Source organism: Centropristis striata, chromosome 23, assembly GCF_030273125.1.
Source record: "Centropristis striata isolate RG_2023a ecotype Rhode Island chromosome 23, C.striata_1.0, whole genome shotgun sequence".
NCBI lineage: Eukaryota > Metazoa > Chordata > Actinopteri > Perciformes > Serranidae > Centropristis > Centropristis striata.
Window position 1 is genome coordinate 12,599,168 of NC_081539.1, and position 21,838 is coordinate 12,621,005.

Sequence of the window (21,838 nt, forward strand, 5' to 3'; positions counted from 1 at the left end):
AACCTCCCACTATAGGAGGCATATAAGCCAACAGTTTTGACTATCATATTGATTATATTCATATTATCTTTTTCTCTGTAACCTTACTCGCTGTGTTGCATGATTTAAACGCTCCTCTTGTACAAGACTTTAATTAAATTCAACTTAAACTTTGATACTTTGAATCCAACTGTCTTTATTGAAGGGTCACTCTGAAAAATTCTTATAACACAAATTAATTTGTTTTGCATTTGGAATAAAGAAATGCTGGACTCTGCTGACACTGAGAGCATGAACCTCTGAGTCTAAGACCTGTCACTCTGAATGCTACTGAGTAAAATACAAAACAATGTCACAGAATAAACTACAGTATATTGCAATGTAACTCGGCTACTCTGCTGCATATTGCTGATTATTCATGCAGGCCTTTTATTTGAAATAAAGTATTTTCATGTTCCAATATTGGTACTTTTTATTAAAACTAATTTTTCTGTTCAGGAATGCAAGTAAATAACTATAATTTGACATCTTAATCAATTTAATATTTTTTTGACAGTTTTTTTGTAAAAAAAATAATAATAAAAAAAAGTTAATTTGAAAATTCATGGATAACATTAATAATTATGTTTTAACATTGATAAATATCATTTTGGTTAAAGAGCTTCTACATACTGCTGTATTAACCATTACAGAAACATGATTTTGGTAATTACCAATGCTGTTAATTTAGGACAGCTGTGGCACAAACCGGTGGTCTAATACATTTGTTTGTCCAATGTGACTAACCAGATTAATCCAGGTTTTTAGTATATTTTTTATTGCTATGTGACAAACAAGGTACCAGTAGGTGCAGTAGATTCTCAGAAAACCAACAAGACCCAGCATTTGTGATATGCAGCTCTTAAGGCTGTGCAATTGGGCAATTAGTTGAAAGGGGTGTGTTAAAAAAAATAGCAGTGTCTGCCGTTGTCTTAAAAAACTCAAAACTATTTTGTACAAACTTTTTTGTTTCTATGATTAAGCAATCCTGTGAATCACTAAACTAATATTTAGTTGTATGAGCACAGTTTTTTATAACTGATTCACATCTGTGTGGCATGGAGTCAACCAACTTGTGGCACCTTTCAGCTGTTATTCCACTCCAAGATTCTCTAACAACATTCCACAATTCATTTACATTTCTTGGTTTTGCTTCAGAAACAGCATTTTTGATGATGTCACCCCACAAGTTCTCAATTGGATTAAGGTCCACTCCATAACATCAATGTTGTTGGTTTGGAACCAAGACTTTGCTGGTTTTCCAGTGTGTTTGGGGTCACTGTCTTGTTGAAAGACCCATTTCAAGGGCATGTCCTCTTCAGCATAAGCATTGCAACCTCTTCAGCACATGCCTTTTGTTTAACAGAGGGACTTTGCGGGGGATTCTTGTAAATAGATCAGCTTCACACACACGTCCTCTAACTGTCACAGCACTTACAGGTAACTCCAGACTGTCTCTGATCATCCTGAAGCTGATCATTGGCTGAGCCTTTGCCATTCTGCTTATTCTTCCATCCATTTTGATGGTTGTCTTCCGTTTTCTGCCACGTCTTTCTGGTTTTGCTCTTCATTTTAAAGCATTGGAGATCATTTTAGCTGAACAGCATATAATTATTTGCACCTCTTTATAAGTTTTCCCCTCTCCAATCAACTTTTTAATCAAAGAACAACCCATTTTCCTCAGGCTTTCAAAGAGAAATGCATGTTCAACAAGTGCTGGCTTCATCCTTAAATAGAGGCCACCTGATTCACATCTGTTTTTTCACAAAATTGATGACCTCACTGATTGAATGCCACACTGCTATTTTTTTAATCAATCAAATCAAGTCAGATCAAAATTACTTTATTAGTCACATTGGACTGCTGTTATTTTGAACACTACTGTATACGCGAGTGTGGTTTTTTTAGTGGGCGGTTTTTGTGGTGAAATCACAATCCATGTTATTCAGGCATTCAGGGCTGTGAGATTTGTCCCGTTTGTCCTAGTGGAGCTGCCTTACCTTGCTGTCTAATCAGGAAAGTCGCTCAACCAATCATATTCGGTACAATGGTGATTGGCATGCCCGCCCAGGCCCGCCCCCTTACTTACCTTAATTTTTTTTTTTTTGATAATTTAATAAATTACGTTTATAATTTTCAGGGACAAATAATTACATCTAGAATATGAACAAAACAGTTTTATCGAAATAAAAAATGTACAGTCTATGTGTGCAACAGGATCCAAGTTACAAAAATCAGAGCGTTTTATCAGATTAATGTGAACGATGGAGGAATGTGAAAGTGCCTTGAACCTGCATTCTTTCTAGTGGCCAGCAGGGGTCGTGGTTTTCTTGATAATGATTTTGGTTATTATCAATGTATGGGTGGTCTAATAACTTTTTTCCATGACTGTATATACATACATACATACATAAGTGATCTGTTTCATTCTGAAGAGTCAGCTTTTTCAAAACCAACATACATACATACATACATACATATGTATTTTATATTTTATATTTCACTCTCATTATGCATTATGCTCTCTAATATATTTTAATTTATACTTTATGTTTAGATTGTCTTTTTGTTTTTATTTGTGTGATCTTTTTTCTTATCCTTTCTTAAATATGTATATTATTGTCGTTGTTGAAGGGAGCCTGAGACTTAAGATATTTCATTGTCATCAATTGCTTTCATGTAATTGTTTTGCATTTAACCCATAAGAACCCAGACCCAGTAATCCTTAAATGAAATTTATGGGGGATATACAACAGACCAAGTGGACCACATAGAACACCTTTATGATGTTTAAAAAATAAAATACTACCCCTAAATGTCAAAGATCTGTAATGTGACATAAATGTTACATTGGGCGTTTATGGAATCTATGTTTATGATATTTCTTATTTTTGAATGAAAAAACTAGACACCTTTTCTGCTTACAAAAACACAAATTTGCCTTTTTCTTTGCATCTCCACAACATATATGAAACTTGTGAAATTAATAGTTATTAGATTTGTTTTAAGTAACAAAAAAATAACAAATAAATATAAATAACACTGCCTCATTTGATGGCTTCTCAACAGGCTACTGTAGCTGTAGAACACTTAAAAACACACTTATGTACTTGAGAAAACATACATGAACATTACTAAAACTAGAACATATAAAATGTTTGTGACACCCGTGTCACTGTGGGTTCTTATGGGTTAATAAATACAGATCTTGAACCTGATATGTTTAACTTACATCAGAATTGTTTATTCACAAGGAGCTAAGATGCAGTGACACTGATCACAGCTCGCTAGAAAGACAAAACACCAAACTTGTGAATTGGGAAAAGTGTTTTATTTAATGATTGTAACATGACTTTGACAAAGAATCACTTCATGCCTTCGTTCTTAGTAGAGTCCCAGATCACGTCACATTCCCTGTTCAACACCAGTTTGCCGTCATCCGTCAGGTGAAGACGACACATGTTGCAGTCGCCTTTGGCGGAGTTTGTGTGCCACTTGGCTTCGCTGCACTTGTTGTACATGACCAGGTTGCAGTCAGCCTGCATGCAAAGGCGGGTAACGTCTGTGCCTTCAGTGTTTGACTTCCACACTGGCTCCCAGCCATAGAGGACAAAGTTACCGTCATCCTGCAGGCAGAAAAGGAGACTCTGACTTGTATCAGCATTTGCAAACACTTTTTACACACTTTGGTGCACATCTTAAATGCACAAATAGTTTAAATATTTTATTTTACCTGGAAGACAGCCTTCCACTGCCCATTGTTGGACATCAGGAAGTCTCCTCTGCGGAGCTCGTCATTTTTGGACAAGTAGTTCCTGCTCATGATTCTGCAAAAAATCAAAATGTGTTTTATCCATCTAAAACACTGAAAATGCATTCATTTGTGCAACACCAGTGTTTTTTTAATGTAATTTTTCAAAAATAAATTTTACCTTATGTTAGTTTTTATGTCAATAAGTCTTATGCACCAATTATAAACTTAAGTTTCAACAGCACAGGTTAAACGTGATGCATGCATATATGCAAGAACTCCATCATGCATTAAACTACTCTTGCAGAGAAATGTATAATAACAGTATAAAAGAATAGAATACTTACAGGGTTGAATATCCCACCCAAGTCAAACAGCAAGCAGAGGGGAAGGAGTGAAGAGATGCAACTCACTCCATTCTTTTATATGTAAGCTAGGGGGTGGAGAGAAAAGGGGGGACTGAGAGGGGAGCGTTGCCATGCCCCTCTTTTTCATGAGAACACAATGTTCCTGGCAGCTTGAATGCATCATATGTAAAGGGAGGCACCCATACAAATGGACATTCATTCATGTATGCAAAGGAATGGTACATTTGGTGGGTATTTTTTAAGATACAAATCAGGGATTGATGTTTTTATAAGCTACCAATATTGAAAAAACAGACAGGTGATGAACTTGTCTAAACTTGATGTGAAGCTGACATTAATTACAGATCAGGAAGGATGTAGCGTGAGAAGATCCACAAAAATCTGAGCAGGAGGTGTTTTTTTTTTTATCTTCCTTTTACATTTTATCCAATCAGACAACAGGCCTTAAGGGAGGGATGTGAGTACAGAATGTAACAGAGAGCTTTTTTTTTTAATCACAAAGAAAAGATTGATTCCTACTTCCCACCCTCCGTACGTGTGTACGTGCATCCAAGTTCCTATCACAGATGCACACTGCACAGTATGCATGGCAGCTTTATTGGTACAATAAAGACAAAATGCAGTAAATACACATATTCACCTGTGCAATGTGACCTAATCCAATATCTGCAATAACATCTATTGCAAAGGTGTTAATAGATTATCACGATTTATTACAGGTTACCACCTGCAACCTTGAAGTGATGCACATATTAATGCAACATGAATTGTAATCCAATGATACATTATTCTTCTGACCAAATCTAATCCAATAATCACTTCTATTGACATAACAAAGAACTTCTTCTCAAACACTTTGTTTTTTGATCATTCGGCCTAAGAATTCAAATGTCAAATTTAACGGGAATGACTGTAATCAGTTTCACGCTGAGGGGGGTTAATGTGTGGCATTAAAATTGTTTACTGCATGTACTGTCACATCTCCTCAAAGTCTGAATAAAAGCAGGTGTGTTTGAGTGATCCACTCCCACCACAAACCAAGATAAGGCATATGACCTCTAAAGAATTTTGAACAAGTCTTCACACAACACGGATAAATGGCAAGACATTTTGTTGTTTTTGTTTTTTTTATTTCATCATGTGGAACACAGTGACTTTGTGAGAAAAAAAGGAGCTCATTTATCACTGTAAAGAGGAGGTTAAAGTGAGGTTAAATCACCAGCATTACTGATGGAAAACATAACAAAAATACATTTTGAATGTGGAAGGTTTTTTGCAACATTTGTGTTTTTATATTATAAGTAAAGCCTGGAAGAGAAATCTGCAGGAAATGATCATGAGAATTGGCACATCAATTACATACATTACATTGGGGTATATGGTATATGACGGCATCTGGGTTTTTGTGTAAAACACCCATCCTGTCGCTGATGAGGCACCGCTATGCCCCAATATAAAATCACCAAATGAGTCTTTCTTAGTCTTTTAGCTGTTCTAATCAACCACCAACGCTGGTTTGGACAAAATAAATCCTTAATTCACAGAGTATGATGTCTTTTCTGTGCACCGGCTGCCAGCTAACCAGCTGAAGAGCACCGCAGCAGCTCTCTCTGTCACTCTTGTTTGCAAAAAATAAAATGACGATTGCCCCCCCAAAAAACCCAGCTTGGTCACCTTTATCATCAGCCCCGGCAAGGAGTCAGTGGAAGGAAGGGTCCAGCATTGGAAGCCATTTTTCTGCAATGATCCGTCCTGGCTGTCCTAATTTCCTGAAACAGGAGAGTAAACAGATTTAAGTGTCTGTTCAGGCATCATTTGTGTGCAGGAAGCAACACATACACTGCACCGATATTAACTTTAATAACACACACAGCAAGGTACAGACAAGGGGGAGCATCAATGCAAGTCCATCAAAATTAAAGGTATAATATGCAGGATTTACATTAAAAACAAAACATACAAAAGTAATTCATCTCAATCTTCACTTAGGGCTCATTAGAAGTGTGTAGCTGTGTCTGTATCGGCAGGGAATCGGTCCTCTGCCTTTCGTGGTCTTCAGTTGTTTTTTCTTGACAAGTTCATGATGTAATCTAAGTATTGTGAAGCTCCACACAGGACGAGAGAGAGAGAGAGAGAGAGAGAGAGAGAGAGAGAGAGGGGAGGTGGACGGGTCAAACAAACATTTGCATTGGTACAGGAAACTTGAAACAACCTCAGCTACCGCTCTCATGAAGACAAGATGGCCACAAATGCAGAAGCTTAGAGATGAACTGCTTGGATAACAACACAGGATATCAATAATAATACCAGTATGAGTCTCGGTTCCGGATGCAGTGAATGAACGGCGTATGCAGAAGTAGTAGCACTGTACGGAAGAAATAATAATAATAAGAAGAAGAAGAAGAAGAAGAAGAAATAATAATAGCACAACAATATCATGAATGCTGACTTAGCATTGCACTCTTATAACAGTGTCTTGTTCAGATTTTGAAAGAGAAGGATAAAAATCGATGCAGAAGGGGTAGATAGTCTTTTTTTATTCCATGCATTCTTCTTCTTTGTTAAAACCTTTAAACTTTGTTTTCTCAAACTCCCTGCAGCTCCCTCTGGAGCCACAAAAGGCGTTATATAACTTTTTCCCACAGATGCAATCATACTCTCAGAAACCTGTAAACAGACTGTGATTGTTTGAAATTGGCGGAGTTCCTCTTTGAGGTTGATGAAACTGATTTTGATAAGTCTGTGGTTGAATTAATTTGAAATACTGGAAACAACCTCAGGTCCCACCCTGATGAAGGCAAGATGGCCACAGACATTTGGTGAGATAATAAATAATTTTGTAAAGAAAAGGCTAAAGAACACAGGAGAGGAATAATACCTGAGTTAATCTTGGTTTCTGGATGCAGTGAACGTACGGCGTGGGATTCAATTCTATCTTGTCTCCTGTAGTTTCGTAGCAAGCTGCACAGTCCATCAGGGGCTGTGGAGGCATTAAAAACATGAAGATGCTGTACATCGATCTGAAACGAAAGCTTCTCCTCTTGAGATTCACTCACTCTGTCATTCCTGAAGGGGCATGTCTGAGGGTTTGAGTCAGTTGTTCCTTTGGCGCACCTGGTGGGTTTCAGGTAAAAGTGGTGGTAGAGATACCGCACAACATATCCAGACTGCGAGAGAGGGGAGAGTCATTTATATACTAACTACATGACCCATATTTGGAAGGGAAAAAGCAGATAATGCCCCCAAGGTAGTTAATTCAGGACAGCTGTGGTCTAATACATTTGTTAAGCACTGCATATATATGCAATGTAACTTTAAAAATGAGAACTCCCCTGCCTTTCTAGCCTAAAACAGTCCGTGGACTTATATCTATGTAAAGGAGTTTTCTGGAGAAAATCTAAAGGATGTGAGAGTTATGTGATTGGGCCTGAACAGTGAAACCAATGTGGAATTGCCTTAAACCTGCATTCTTTCTAGTGGCCAGCAGGGGTCGACCACTGGTTGAAAAAAACAAGTCTGTCTGTATGCAAGTCAATAGAAATATAACCCTACTTCTCACTTGATTTATTACCTCAGTAAACAATCACAGAATGAGTTTATAGTCTCGGGCAATAAAGTCTTCTATAATATAGCATGATGTTCATTTTGGAAATTATGGTCCCATTTTGAGCAGAATAAACGTTTCATTTAACTACATGACCCATATTTGGAAAAAGGCAAGTTAAAGTGTTGTCTTGGATGCCCCCCATGGTAGATAAAACATGATTAAATGTCGTCTAGGTTGGCTGTAAAAGCAGAAAATCTGATAAAGGGTGCATTCATAAATCCAATCTGACACTTAAAATAAGAGTTGTGTTGAACCTTCTCTTTCCATATGAAGTAACAAATGGTTAGTTTTAAATTTTAATCTGGTTTAATCTAGTACATTTTAAGCATCCATTGCTCTGTCTCCTCAGTACGCTCTGCCGCTCTGTACAAGCAAACAATACATTCACGTATTTATGAATGGTCCAGTTTGTGCCAGAGTGCCCTCTAGAGTGGTTTAAAATGAACAAGATGTGATGCAGTATTCGCCATATAGGGTGCTAGAAAACAGAAAACTGTTGGTTGCACTCATGGACAGGATCTCAAGGTGCAGCCAGGGGGAGGAGGGAGTTCAGTTTGGGAACCTCAGGGTTACGTCTCTGCTCTTTGCAGATGATGTGATTTTGCAGCATTCATTAGTTTTAACAAGATATTATCATTCTCTCATTCAGGAGAACATTTGTTTAAAATACATAGCATTCCAGTGAAGACACACCTCATCTTTTGGCACAACCAATCCCCAGCTGAAAACGAAATGTAATGATTCACAGAACACTTGACGTAAAGCAGATGTGAAAACAAGTATGAACCAGAGATCCCTGAAGGCAAAGTGAGAGTGCCAAAATCTGCAGGGCTAAGAAGTAAAGGAAATCTGAAACAGGAGTTCAATCATTTTCTGACTTTTTAAGATTAATATTAAAAGTTTTTCTGTTTGGTTTTTATTTGATATTTTATTATCTCCTAAGGACTTTCAAGAGAGCGTTTGCTTAAAATCTGCTGTGTCATCACTCCTTATTCATGTTCACTAAAGCTGTTAGCTGTAAGTGTACCAACACAGCAAACTTGATAAAAATAGATACATACAGATACAATGTTTTAGGCTGAGGTAACTAATTTAACTTCAGGTTTACCTCAATACTTGACTTCTCCAGACTTCTTAAGAAGCGGAAATGGTGGTGTACCCCTGCATGGGTGTTGAGCTGCTCTAACGCCAGATCCACTCCCTTTTTCTGATAATTAGGCAGCCCATCATAAGAGTCCTGGGCCCCGGCAGAGTACAGAACAGCTCCAGCACAAACGAGAAGCAGCAACCCTGCAGCCATCTTCCTCCGAGTGTGTGAGGAGAATACCTCGGCTCAGAGGGTGAACTCCCTCCTCTCTCTCTCTGTGGGATCAATACTCACATCCAAAACAAGTCCTGTTATAACTAAACAACCTGACTATCAACAGGCCCGCTGGGACGATTACCTTTACTTTTTATCTCCAAGTTCCCTAAACACCCACGGGAACTCAGATTAAAACATGTCTTATCACAACACATTCTCAAAGGGGGAGTTTTCACAGAAGAAACTACTTGGCAGAACTCTTATATCCTTAAACAGTATTACAAAAGAGAGCTGGATTAGTAATCCAAGTCCTGGAAACAAGCCCAACATGCCATGAAAAGCCTTTGGACCAAGGACAAATATAAAAGTCAGGGGTGATCAGTGGGTGAATGAACTCTTTTGCTCTGCTTCATCTTGTTGTTGCATTTACGGGAAAGTAGGTCACTTAAAAAAAAAGTCAGGTTTTCTTTGAATACACTTGAAACTACTTTGAAACTTGTGGCTCTATTAAGACAGTGGTATTGGTGGGAAGAAGTACATTAGTTAAGCTTTACCTAACTAAAAGTATTGATACAACACATAAAAATATAGTGCTCGAGTAGTCAAATCGGCCTGTTTGTCATGAGTTTACACACTGAAAAAAAAGATAGTCACAAATTAGACTTTATTGACTTTTTTTTTTTTTTTTTACAAAAACTCTAACAAAATGCTATTGTATTTGCACAGAAGGAAACCATAAAACCCAGCTAAAATGAAATAAAAAGGACACTAATACAGACTTAATGCTGATGAGGTTGTGTGCACATTTACAGCGATGTAGCAATCTGCTTTTAGTTTTAAAAAAATAATGCTAAAATAGTATCAAAAAGCACAAATAAACCCTGAAAAAGTGTCACTCTGTTCCCGTTGAAGCCAGAAGAGTTAAGGCTCCACTGCTGTAGCCCAAAGTGTTGCAGTGATCGACTCTGGTCGTCTTCATCTCCTGCCATTCAGAGAAAAAAATGGAAAAACGTCAAAAACAATCTCATGGTGTTAATTTCAGTTTTTGCAGTGTGGTTTTTTTTGGTGAAAGTCAAAGTGGCCTTCCAGTGAGCACACTAACCTCTGTCAGGGCCGGTTTGTGCACACAGTGAACGTACGGTTTGGGCTCCTGTTCAATTTCTCCTTGAAATGTTTTGTAACAGACGGCACAGTCGATCAGCGGCTGCATGAACACACACATACAAAAACAGCACAGACAAGTTAGGGCAGGCAGTCGCTCCTCGAGGACCGCATTTCTGAGTTCAGTGAATCAGGCCAAACTTACCCTGTCGTTTCTGAACTGACACGCCGAGGAGTCGACCGTTCCTTTTTGACACTTGGTGGCTTTAAGGTAGAAGTGGTGGTAGATGTATGTCACATCAAAACCAGGCTGAAGAGGGAAAACAAGGAAAATATTAGCTGTGAGCAAATCTAAACCACCTTCAGGGCTTTTTCTGATAAAATCCTCACATTCTTTAATGATAAAGACTTCCCTCGAGGGTTTTAATCACAGTACAGTCATGGAAAAAGTATTAGACCACCATTGTTTTCTTCAATTTCTTGTTCATTTTAATGCCTGGTACAACTAAAGGTACATTTGTTTGGTTTTCTTGATAATAACCAAAATCCTTATCAAGAAAACCATGGAAAATGGCTAGATATCAGCTCTTAAATTAAACTCTTATGAGCTTTTTTTGTTGTTATCATTATATTTGTCCAAACAAATGTACCTTTACTTGTACCAGCCTTTAAAATGAACAAGACATTCGAGAAAACAATGGTCTAATAATTTTTTCCATGACTGTAAATCACAGGAAACCACTCAATAAAGAGCAACAAGACAGACACACTGTACCTCAATGTCTGACTTTGTGATGCTTCTGAAGAAGAGAAAATGGTGCTGGATTCCTGCATGAGCGGCGAGCTGCTCCAGGGCCAGGTCCACTCCTTTCCTGTAGGTTGCAGGAAGTTTGTTGTAAGCCTCCTGTGCATCAGAGGAGAAGCACAAAGCTCCGACGCTGAGGAGCAGCAGGAACAACGCAGCCATCTTTCTCCCCTGTGTGTGAGATACAATGGGAGTGAGGGGGATAGAGCAACGGCCCGGCCCCTCTGTGTTGTTTTCCTGAACAGGAAAGAACATCCAGCCCACTTTTTCTTTGGAGAAAAAAAAAAAAAAAAAGAAGCTTGGAGACACAGAGCATGACTTCTCTTCCTGGATTCACAGCAGATTACAACATCAGTTTTACCTTTGTGTGCTCAATGCAATTTAGAAAACATCCTCAACTATTTAAAAAACACATGCATTTATTGTCAAAACAATGCATTTTTATGCATTATGTGTCTGAAACAAACTCCCAGAAAACAGCAACTCTGTTTGAATCAATTAATGATTTAATTCTTGCATAGCGCTGAGCTTTTTTCTTCCATTTTATACCACTCTTATTCTATTTTAACTCATTTTTATTTTCTATCCTCTTGATTATGTGTTTATTTTGCAATTTGTCTTGATGCTTTTAATGTTTTATGTGAAGAACGTGTTACCGAAACGTGCCATTTAAAGAAACTTTGCCTTGTCCTCACTTACAAATCTGTATTCATTTATCGCACACACATTTTTGGAATGCAAATGAAATGATTAAAACAGTTTGATGGTAAATCTGCTTACAAACGTGGTTTAGTCTACGATTTTAAGGATTTTTAGAAACCAGAAAAGGTAAAAGAGTTCAGTATTTACCAAAAATATAAGTTCTTCCCAATCAAATTAGTACAACCAATTGCCTAACTGAATTTCCCCTCAAGGGATTAATAAATTACACCTTCTTCCTCCTTTTTATTTGGTAACTTTGTGCATGAGGGGGAATTTTAACATTGCAATAATAAAAGTCCTTCCCCGAACTGTGTCCACAAAGTTGGAAGCACACTATTGTCTTAAATAAAAGAGTGTTTAAATCCCTATTTCATTTGCAATCAATCAAATTAGAATGAAACAACTAGAACACGATGAATCTGTGAAAGAGTCAAACTTCTAAGATGAAGAATGGACAACACCCAAACTGGACAAAACCATGGAAGCATACCTCTTTATGGTCTATTTTACACATAATTTACTAAATAAACATCATACTGTATTGAAGAAGACATGAAACTAGCGATTGAGACCATAAACTCATAAGAAACCATTTACTGAGGTAATAAATCAACTAAGATGAAGGATCACCTCCTCATAGACTTCTATACAATATTTTTGCAGCCCATGATGTCGCCCCCTGCTGGCGAATAGAAAGAATGCAGGTTTGAGGCACTTCTGTACAGCTGTTAGCTTTTGTTTCGTCTGTTTGTGTTTCTTACATGTACGTTGAAAACAGGACAGAACAACAGCTGGGATGAATAAAAAAATAACTTTTGTCATTTTTGGCTTTTTTTGTGATATATTTGATGATTTAAGCTTTTTGGAACGCAAATAAAACCATTTGAGAAGTTGGTATATGTGCTCACAAATACACACGTGGACAAAATTGTTGGTACCCCTTAGTTAATGAAAGAAAATGGTGGTCAACAATGGTCACAGAAATAACTTGAATCTGACAATAGTAATAATAAATAAAAATTCTATGAAAATTAACCAATGAAAATCCGACATTGATTTTGAACCGCGGTTCAACAGAATTATTTTTAAAAATAAATTCATGAAACAATCTTGGACAAAAATGATGGCACCCCTAGAAAAGACTGAAAATAATGTGACCAAAGGGACATGTTAAATCAAGGTGTGTCCACTTATTAGCATCAGACGTCTCTACAATCTCGGAATCAGTCAGTGGGCCTATATATAGGGCTACAGGTAGTCACTGTGCTGTTTGGTGACATGGTGTGTACCACACTCAACATGGACCAGAGGAAGCGAAGGAAAGAGTTGTCTCAGGAGATTAAAAAAATATATATAGACAAGCATGTTAAAGGTAAAGGCTATAAGACCATCTCCAAGCAGCTTGATGTTCATGTGACTACAGTTGCACATAATATTCAGAAATTTAAGATCCATGGGACTGTAGCCAACCTCCCTGGACGTGGCCGCAGGAGGAAAATTGATGACAAATCAAAGAGACGGATAATATGAATGGTAACAAAAGAGCCCAGAACAACTTATAAAGGGGTTAAAGGTGAACTTCAAGCTCAAGGAACATCAGTGTCAGATCGCACCATCCGTCGTTGTTTGAGCCAAAGTGGACTTGATGGGAGACGACCATGGAGGACACCACTGTTGAAAACAAATCATAAAAAAACCAGACTGGAATTTGTAGACAAGCCACAAAGCTTCTGGGAGAATGTCCTATGGATAGATGAGACAAAAATGGCAATTTTTGCCAAGGCACATCCGCTCTATGTTCACAGACGAAAAAATGAAGCATGTTAAGAAAAGAACACTGTCCCTACTGTGAAACATAGTGGAGGCTCTGTTATGTTCTGGGGCTGCTTTGCTGCATATGGCATAGGATGTCTTGAATCTGTACAGGGTACAAGGAAATCTCAAGACAATCAAGGGATTCTAGAGAGAAATGTGCTGGCCAGTGTCAGAAAGCTTGGTCTCAGTCACAGGTCATGGGTCTTGCAACAGGATAATGACCCAAAACACAGCTAAAAACACCCAAGAATGGCTAAGAGGAAAACATTGGACCATTCTAAAGTGGCCTTCTATGAGCCCCGACCTAAATCCTATTGAGCATCTTTGGAAGGAGCTGAAACATGCCGTCTGGAAAAGGCACCCTTCAAACCTGAGACAACTGGAGCAGTTTGCTCATAAGTGGGCCAAAATACCTGCTGAGAGGTGCAGAAGTCTCATTGACAGTTACAGGGATCATTTGATTGCAGTGATTGCCTCAAAAGATTGTGCAACAAAATATTAAGTTAAGGGTACCATCATTTTTGTCCAAGCCTGTTTCATGAGTTTATTTTTCAAAATAATTCTGTTGAAGCATGGTTCAAAAGCAATGTCTGACTTTCATTGGTTAATTTTCATAGAATTTTTATTTATTATTACTTTTGTCAAAATCAAGTTATTTCTGTGACCATTGTGAGTTTTTCTTTTATTAACCGAGGGGTACCAACAATTTTGTCTACGTGTGCATGTGAAATGTGGCCGTTTATTTATTTATTTTTAATTTGAGGGATTTTTGGACACCAAAAAAGGTTATAGTTCAGAATTTACCATAAAATGAGTAAAAATTAAATAAAGCACTTATGTCACTGAATCTTTTCCTTTGATATCACTTTAATAATAGACAAATTCTTTCTCTGTTTTGCACAATTTTCCAGGACATCTTTGCAAATGTTTAACTTATCTGCAAATTATTTAAATTTGATTTCCTGCAAATATTTAATTTCACAGTAATGTCCAATTTTTCTGCAAATGTTTAAAGAAATTCAGGTTTTAAGGTAAATTTAGATATGTCATAGGTTAATTATTTATATGTTAAGTTTAATTTTAATGTATGTTTGAATGCTGCTATTGGATGCTGGAATTTACCTCTGGATAAATAATATATCCATCCATCGATCTATCCATCCATCCATCCATCTATCGATTAATCCATCCATCATCCATCTATCTGTCCATGCATCTATCCATCTATCCTTTTATCCATCCATCCATCATCCATCCATCCATCCAATAATCTGGTGACAAACCCGTCTAAGCAGCTCCCTTTCATGGCTGAGTTTAAATTGTCACACCAATCCTGTAACTCAACAAATGAACAGGGCAACAGCAGGGATAAATAGAAAATAACTTTTATTTGTCATCAATATTTCAACCATTAATGTACAAGGGAACATCAGCAATAGCGTCTCGGACTTTGTATTGCTTTTGAAATGGAACAACATGTCGTATCAGCATTTAGCGACTTTGACAGATACTTTGGCATACACAGACCAACTTCACTCCATCCACAGGCACAATAAGCAAACATAAAACTGACACCGCCTACTTCTCTTTAACATCCCCTTCATTGCCCGTGGCTATGTTGCAGCCAAATTTCTTTAAAAAAAAAAAAAAACGTTCTGACGTGACAAAAGAAACAGCAATAATGCCTCGTATTGCAACAGATAAATAATGGAGAGAAGTTTGATTTATGAGCGTCTCGAAAAGTGCAAAGTATTGTAACACGTGTGTTTACAAACACGCCAGACACTTGTAGCGGATCACTTCATGGTCCCACAGGCACTTGAGATTTTGTGCACTTTTGTGACACCAAACAGGCACAAGATCCCAACGACAGTCAGGCTGAGACGGGACGGGGGGGAAGTAGGGTCTGTAATGCACACTTGAGAGTAACAGAGGACTGAAAATTTAAGTTATTTGACACAGTCAAAGCTTTAACCAATCCATGTCACACTGATACAACATGACATAAAACAAAAAAAATACATATATATATATTTTTAAAAGCCTTCCCTCTCAGTAATGCATGAATATTGAGATTGTCTACACAGCTTTGTGTGGAAATTTGGTCGACCAAGTTCACAAGAGCGTGAATGAAATGTTTTAAATTAGCTGATGGCAAAAAAAAAAAAAAAAAAAAAAGCGAAAACATGATAAAACAAGGAATGTCATGCTATGAAATTTTGTTAATTTAGGCTCCTTCTTGTACGGAGATGTGAGATGAACTGCAGCTTATTGTTCTGATCACAAAACTATTTACACGAGACATTTGGCACTCGGACAAATAAACCAATAAATTACAGTGATTCCCAGAAACACACCAAGTGAAACAAACTCTACATTAATACATTAGTGCCCTAAACATGTGCGTGGAGACATTTAGAGTGTATTCATTATTATTATTATCATTATTACTATGCCACTGTGTTAATTTACTGTTCATATAATCAGAAACATGATGTCATTAGAGTAAAGAGAAAATTTCATGTAATATATATATATTTCTTCATCACAGTTCTGCGAGATCTCCCTCTGCTGGTGATCTTAACTCACTACAGGTGCAGAATTAAATTAAATCCCAACTGTCATCTAATCTGCTGCGTTTAGAGTACAAAAATAATCGTTAAAGAAGGAAAGGCTAAAAAAAAAAAAAAAAAAAAAAGTCAATCACATATCGTCATTTAAGAAGCACACTAAAGCAACGTTGATATTTAATGGATTTAAAGAGGACGCTAAGAAGATAAAATTATATATAAAATACAGTCATTGTTCAGATTTGGTGTTTTTTTTCTTTCTTTAAAAAGTGCTACGAGCTGCAGGAGGCGGGTAAAGTGATCAGCTGTCTACAATAAGACAGAATGAGGAAACCTTTCAGTTTCTTTTCCTTCATAAGGCGCTTGGTGAGCTTAAAACATGAAAAAAAAAAAAAAAGCGGTACTTGAATAGCGATATCTCGGCGTGTTAATATAAAAAGAATGTATCCCATGTTTCCTCCACATATTCAATGTGAATCAGAGCAACCTTTCAGGGCTAAAAATTAATCAGTGTTGCAAATCTATCTACTGTAATTTACTTTTGAGCTGAGATCACACCATTTGATTTGGAATCTCTTGTCCCCTGAAATATGTATTTAAAAAAAGTATATAATGAGTGAACACGCGCGCATACGTCGACTGTTTGATCTCGTCAGTTGGATTTTTAAATCTTTAGTGCTCTTAACCAGCAGGAAAATCCCCCAAATAATCCGATAAAAAGCTACTTAAATAGTTAAAGTTTGAGCAGAGTGACAACCGACTCTGACCTACTGCACGTTCATGTGATGATAAGGAGGCTGCACAGTGATGTGGCGTCATGAGTGTTTTCAAGTTTGAAGGACTCTCATTGGTTGGTAGAGTGAGTCAGCAGATTTTGGTGTTCACTAAGAGGAGTTAAGTGGTGATATGAGGGTTTGTTGCGGGTTACACAGGCATGTGCATCTCTGAGTACTCGTCGTGGCAGTCGCGCTCGTCGAACTTCGGCTCTGCGTCGTCCGCATCCAGCTGCAAGAGGGAGAGGACACACATCTGGGTTTAATGTTTGGAGCATGCACGAAGCTTCAGCACATGTTCTTATTATGTATAAATGCAAAGGAGACTCCTGCACAATGTCTAACTTGTAAGACATAATGATGATTATAGATACTTGATTTATCTTGAGGGAAATTCAAGTGTCAGGTATAACTGGAACTCTCCTTAAAAACATCAGAGACTGCTCGGATCCATCCACCGTCAAAAAACTTCTCAAAACTCATCTGTTCAGAACTGCTTTTTATGTGTGACCATTGTTGTTGATTTTAAATTGTTTGTTTTTATCTTTAACTGGAGTTTAATTGTTTTAACTGTAAAGTGTCCTAGAACCCTGAAAAGCGCTCTACTAATAAAATGGATTATTATTATTTATTATTATTACAGAACATAAAATTAAATAAAAAAAATAAAAAAAGGTCCCATTGCCATACCAATATAAAAGTTGGAATCTGTGATTAAAAATAAACACTGAAATAGTGATTGCTTAATGCTCAATGTTCCCCAGACAAATACTGAATTTGGAAAAACTGCTTTCAGTTTTTCTGCTCAATCTACCTAAATGAGGGGTTGCCCTCAATGATTCCTCGAGAATTAAATAAAGGATAAATGAAAATAACTATATAAAATATGATGATGATTAATAATAATAATCTATACTAATATGTGCTGTAGAGTATATTGGAATAATTTACTTAAATCTCATATTTATCATCATAAGGTTATCATCAAATTTTAACCAACTTTATTCCTTAGCTTTTTGCTTTAATCTTTCCAATATTTCAGCATAAAGTATAAACAAACTCATTCTGAAACTATTATATATTATATTATATATATTATATAAATGTCAGTGCCAATCATACTGTTACAGTAGATTTTGGAGTTTTAACTTTAATTCTGCAGAATTTCGTGAATATTGCATGTAATAATAATGAGTTTTTTTGTCTGATTAAAGTCCAAACTGTCTGCTGCAGCTGAGGTGTGCAGGTGCATGAAGAAGCATATTGCGCCCTCTTGTGGTGAACTTACACATGCCATCTCTCTGGGGGTGAAGATGTGGCGCAGCACGAACATCTTGACGGGGATGGTGAGGATGAGGACGAAGGGGAACGCCAGCGACGCCTGAGTGGACATGACGGCCCACAGAGCAGCCAGACACACCACCTGGATGATGGTGAACAGATGCATGCGCAGCGTACGCACCTGAAGGAGGAAATCATCATTGTTATTATATTATAACAATGATCATATATTTATAAAAACTATCAATACTGAGGAAAATGTTGCTACAAGAATTTCTCTGAATAAAAAAAATTATAAAACAATATAAGTCATTAATAAAGCATGACTGTCCAACTGAGAATTTATTGTTTTTATTTGTTTTGTTTTAGTTACTGCTACTTGACTATTTTTGGATTTTGGAGATACCATATTAGGCCTTCTACACTTTTTCCTATATTATCATATATATTATTACACATGTCATATACCACTTGTACTATACTGTGTGAAACCTATTTAACCTATTGAACATGCTAAAAATATATAATGTGCAATATCTGTAAAAATGCAAAGTAGTTTCAGGAAAACAAACAAACACAAAACATATAAATAAAATGCCAAATAGCAAATAGCAGAATTGTATGTATATAATGTGTATATAATGTATGTATACGTCTTTATCGTTTATATTCTTTATTCTGTTTCCATTCCATATGTGTTTGTATCTTGAGCTCCTGTGACAACCAAATTTCCCCACTGCGGGATAAATAAAGTTATCTCTTATCTTATCTCTTATTAAATGTAAAAACAAGCTCTTGTTACCTTGCGTATGTAGGTGTGGTCCGGGTGATACTTTGGTGGCATGAGCAGCAGCATCATCCGCTCCGTTAGCTGGATCCCGTTCAGGGACATCACACCCATGTAGAGGAAGATCCCGAACAGCACCGCCAGCGGGATCTGACGCAGCAGGTCCCCGATCACAATCGACATACCTGGAGGGAGCGAGAAATAGGAAATTAAATGCTAAATATTAGTGGTGGAAGAAAAAAAATCAATACAGCATAGTATTGCAATATTTTGCTTGGCAATATTTTATCAATTTAGGAATATACTGGAGATACTGGTATCATATGAAACTAGAAGATCTAAGGAATCTATAGGCAGGAGATCATGTCGGGAAGTTGTTGAAATAACGCTGTAAAGTTAGGCATTTTTATGTTTCATTCAGAAAAATTGAGAGCAGTGAAGCTTAAAGTTGAGGAAAGTTAAAAATGCTGCAGTTGTTGTCGTCCATACATGTTTGATATCAGTTCAGTTCAGTTTGACTGAATACTTTGTTGGTCAGTCTGTGGGTTTGACTCTCATTGTGGAGAAATAAAAAGACTGAAGTGAGATGAATAGACTGAGATTTTTTTCTTATTTGACAAAAGAATTCTTGATTGAATTTAATTTTGTGGACACAAATTGCAGTTAAACAGTTAAATCGCTATATATTGTATTGCAATACTCACCATATCGCAAAATGCTTAAAATCACAATAATATCGTATCGTGACTCAAGTATCAGGAGAAAATCATATCTGCTGCTTCACACCTCCACTAAATATTAATTTTTTTAAATAGGTTTCAGTAATGAGGTTTCCCTGTCTCACACTCACCAACCATGATGGCCACCAGGAGCCCGGTGACCCTCTGCTCCTTCACCTCCTGGATGCGAGGCTTGTCGCCGGGAGCGACGGCCTTGCTCATGACAGTGAGGGCGTTGACGTGGGTCACCGAGCGGACGGTCGCGGCGGCCATCCACGGCAGGCCGAACAGAGCCGAGCTGCCGCCCAGCACCACGATCAGCAGGAGGTCCAGATGGAAACCAGAACCCTTCATCAGCATCCGCTCCTTCTTACTCACTATCAGGCTGCAGGAAGTCGGGGAGGAAGACAGACGTAAACACCAGGGTTCAGATAAGACGACCAGGAGGAAGGTTTTCTTTAATAATGTAAGCAGCTTGTTATTCATTACTTTCATGTTTTCACTCAGCGTGCATGCGTTTTTAGAGAAATACCTTCTGTAAAATCCACCTTTTACACCAGTATTGTACATTATCAAAAGCAAAATGCTGCAGATACTTTAATTGGTTGCAAAGAAACTGGAAAAACTGACATTTGAATACAAAGTTGGAGATCTGTTTCATCTAGTGCAGGTGTTTAACCAAAGGAAATGGGTTGTTGAGACAAAACGGTTGTAAAAAAAAAAATTCCTTTCCTTATTTTCTTTTTGTTGCTTTTGAATTCCTATTACAGAGAATATTCTGTTAAAATTAAATAAAATGTTCTTAACAAAATAAAAAAAGACAAAGAAAGAAAATAAATGTAAACTACTATAGTCCAAAGTGATACCCATGAAAGCAAATATCACAAAATTTTAAAATTATATTTTATGAAAGCTTCAATATCATGAGTTGCACGTTATAAGAACCGTCTCAAAAAATATCATTGTTTAATGGTATAACAGTAACAATAATAATATTACGATATTACGATGACCCTTAAAGACATTTTAAGTTAAGTTTCCAGTATTTACCAGAAAAATAGTTAAAAAATAAAAAAATGAATATAATTCTTACGTAACTGAATCTGTTTGTTTGTTATCATATTAATAATCTGGTGACAAACCCGTCTAAGCAACTCCCTTGCTTTATTATAATTTAAACTATTTAAACCATTTTTTTTTATGATAGCATGTGTAAAAAGTCTACGTTTTGCTAAATATTTTTCATACTGTAGATGGGTAAATGTTATGATTATATTATTCTTATTTTTATTTATTTTTGTTTATATTTTATCTTATCTTACCTTACTTTATTTTTATTTATTTTATCTAATTCATTCCTAACCTGCCTTCAGTGAGGGTCAGGGGTGGAGGGTGTTTGCTTGTTTTCATGTTTTATTATGATTATTACTTTTTTATTTATTTATTTTTTCCTTTTTGAATTTTTTTATGTGAAGCAATTTGTGTTACATTTCTTTTGTATGAAAAGTGCTATACAAATAAGGTTTGATTGATTGACCTCAATACCGGAATATCATTGCGACCCTAATGCGACTTGTAACTTACGTGGTGATCTGAGTCTCCATGAAGATGAGGATGAAGACGAGCAGAGCGGGCAGACAGCAGGCGAACATCATCCAGATGGGGAACTCGCCGTCGCTGCCCAGAGGACTGATGACCCAGCCGCGTTTGCTTGGACTCGTCACGGAGAAACCTCGAGGAACGCTCAGTTTCTGGATGAAGATGGGGAAAGCAGGGATTGCGTCGTGAATCTTTAGCAGCAAAAGAAAGGTCAAACATTTATATATGGTGAGATTTAGTGGTAGTATTTGAGTCTTACCTGCGTGTATGTGTCGTTAATACTGTAATCCACCAGGACCATGATGAGGATGGCAATCGGGACGCCAAAGTCTCCAATAACCCTGCGCAGCTGAACGCACAAGATGTGATGTGACAAGATGTTTGAGCAGAACTGGCAGCTTCATATATTACAGTCATGGAAATAATGATTTTGGTTATTATCAAGAAAACCATGGAAAATGGCTAGATATCCGCTCTTAAATTAAACTCTTATGAGCTGTTTTTGTTGTTATCCTTATATTTGTCCAAACAAATGACCAAGCTCAAAAAATCCCTATAGATGTTTTACACCTTTGTATTATTTGTTTTTGTTTATATTTTGTTTGTATTTTTTTATTTTCATCTAGCTATGTAATTTAA

At 37.0% G+C, this 21,838-nt stretch overlaps 3 protein-coding genes across 5 annotated transcripts in view; all 3 read right to left on the reverse strand.

Moving 5' to 3' along the window:
• Positions 1–3,342: 3,342 nt before the first annotated feature.
• LOC131961753 (B-type lectin plumieribetin-like) lies at positions 3,343–4,256 on the reverse strand. The gene is made up of 3 exons (XM_059326626.1): positions 4,117–4,256; positions 3,752–3,845; positions 3,343–3,644 (listed from the first exon to the last, which is right to left on the reverse strand). Exons 2-3 carry the CDS (start codon positions 3,839–3,841, stop codon positions 3,384–3,386), a joined length of 351 nt encoding a protein of 116 aa, XP_059182609.1. The 5' UTR covers positions 3,842–3,845; positions 4,117–4,256; the 3' UTR covers positions 3,343–3,383.
• A 993-nt stretch (positions 4,257–5,249) lies between these two features.
• Positions 5,250–9,219, reverse strand: LOC131961751 (uncharacterized). Of its 2 annotated transcripts, XM_059326624.1 has the most exons (5): positions 8,853–9,219; positions 7,194–7,304; positions 7,016–7,117; positions 6,098–6,502; positions 5,782–5,906 (listed from the first exon to the last, which is right to left on the reverse strand). In XM_059326624.1, the coding sequence occupies exons 1-4, from the start codon at positions 9,042–9,044 to the stop codon at positions 6,119–6,121; spliced, it is 789 nt and encodes a 262-aa protein (XP_059182607.1). In that variant the 5' UTR covers positions 9,045–9,219; the 3' UTR covers positions 5,782–5,906; positions 6,098–6,118. The 2 variants fall into 2 exon arrangements, with proteins under 2 accessions (XP_059182608.1, XP_059182607.1); XM_059326625.1 differs by lacking the exon at positions 6,098–6,502 and having other exon boundaries at positions 5,250–5,906; positions 8,853–9,193.
• A 5,620-nt stretch (positions 9,220–14,839) lies between these two features.
• Positions 14,840–21,838, reverse strand: part of slc4a2b (solute carrier family 4 member 2b) — a 55,850-nt gene continuing 48,851 nt past the window's right edge. For both annotated transcript variants that reach the window (XM_059326606.1, XM_059326605.1), the window contains 6 exons: positions 21,459–21,548; positions 21,185–21,351; positions 19,732–19,985; positions 18,897–19,066; positions 18,102–18,275; positions 14,840–17,045 (listed from right to left, as the gene is read on the reverse strand). In XM_059326606.1, the coding sequence (XP_059182589.1) occupies positions 16,965–17,045; positions 18,102–18,275; positions 18,897–19,066; positions 19,732–19,985; positions 21,185–21,351; positions 21,459–21,548 (936 nt within the window). In that variant the 3' untranslated portion in view covers positions 14,840–16,964. The remainder of the gene's footprint in view (positions 17,046–18,101; positions 18,276–18,896; positions 19,067–19,731; positions 19,986–21,184; positions 21,352–21,458; positions 21,549–21,838) is intronic.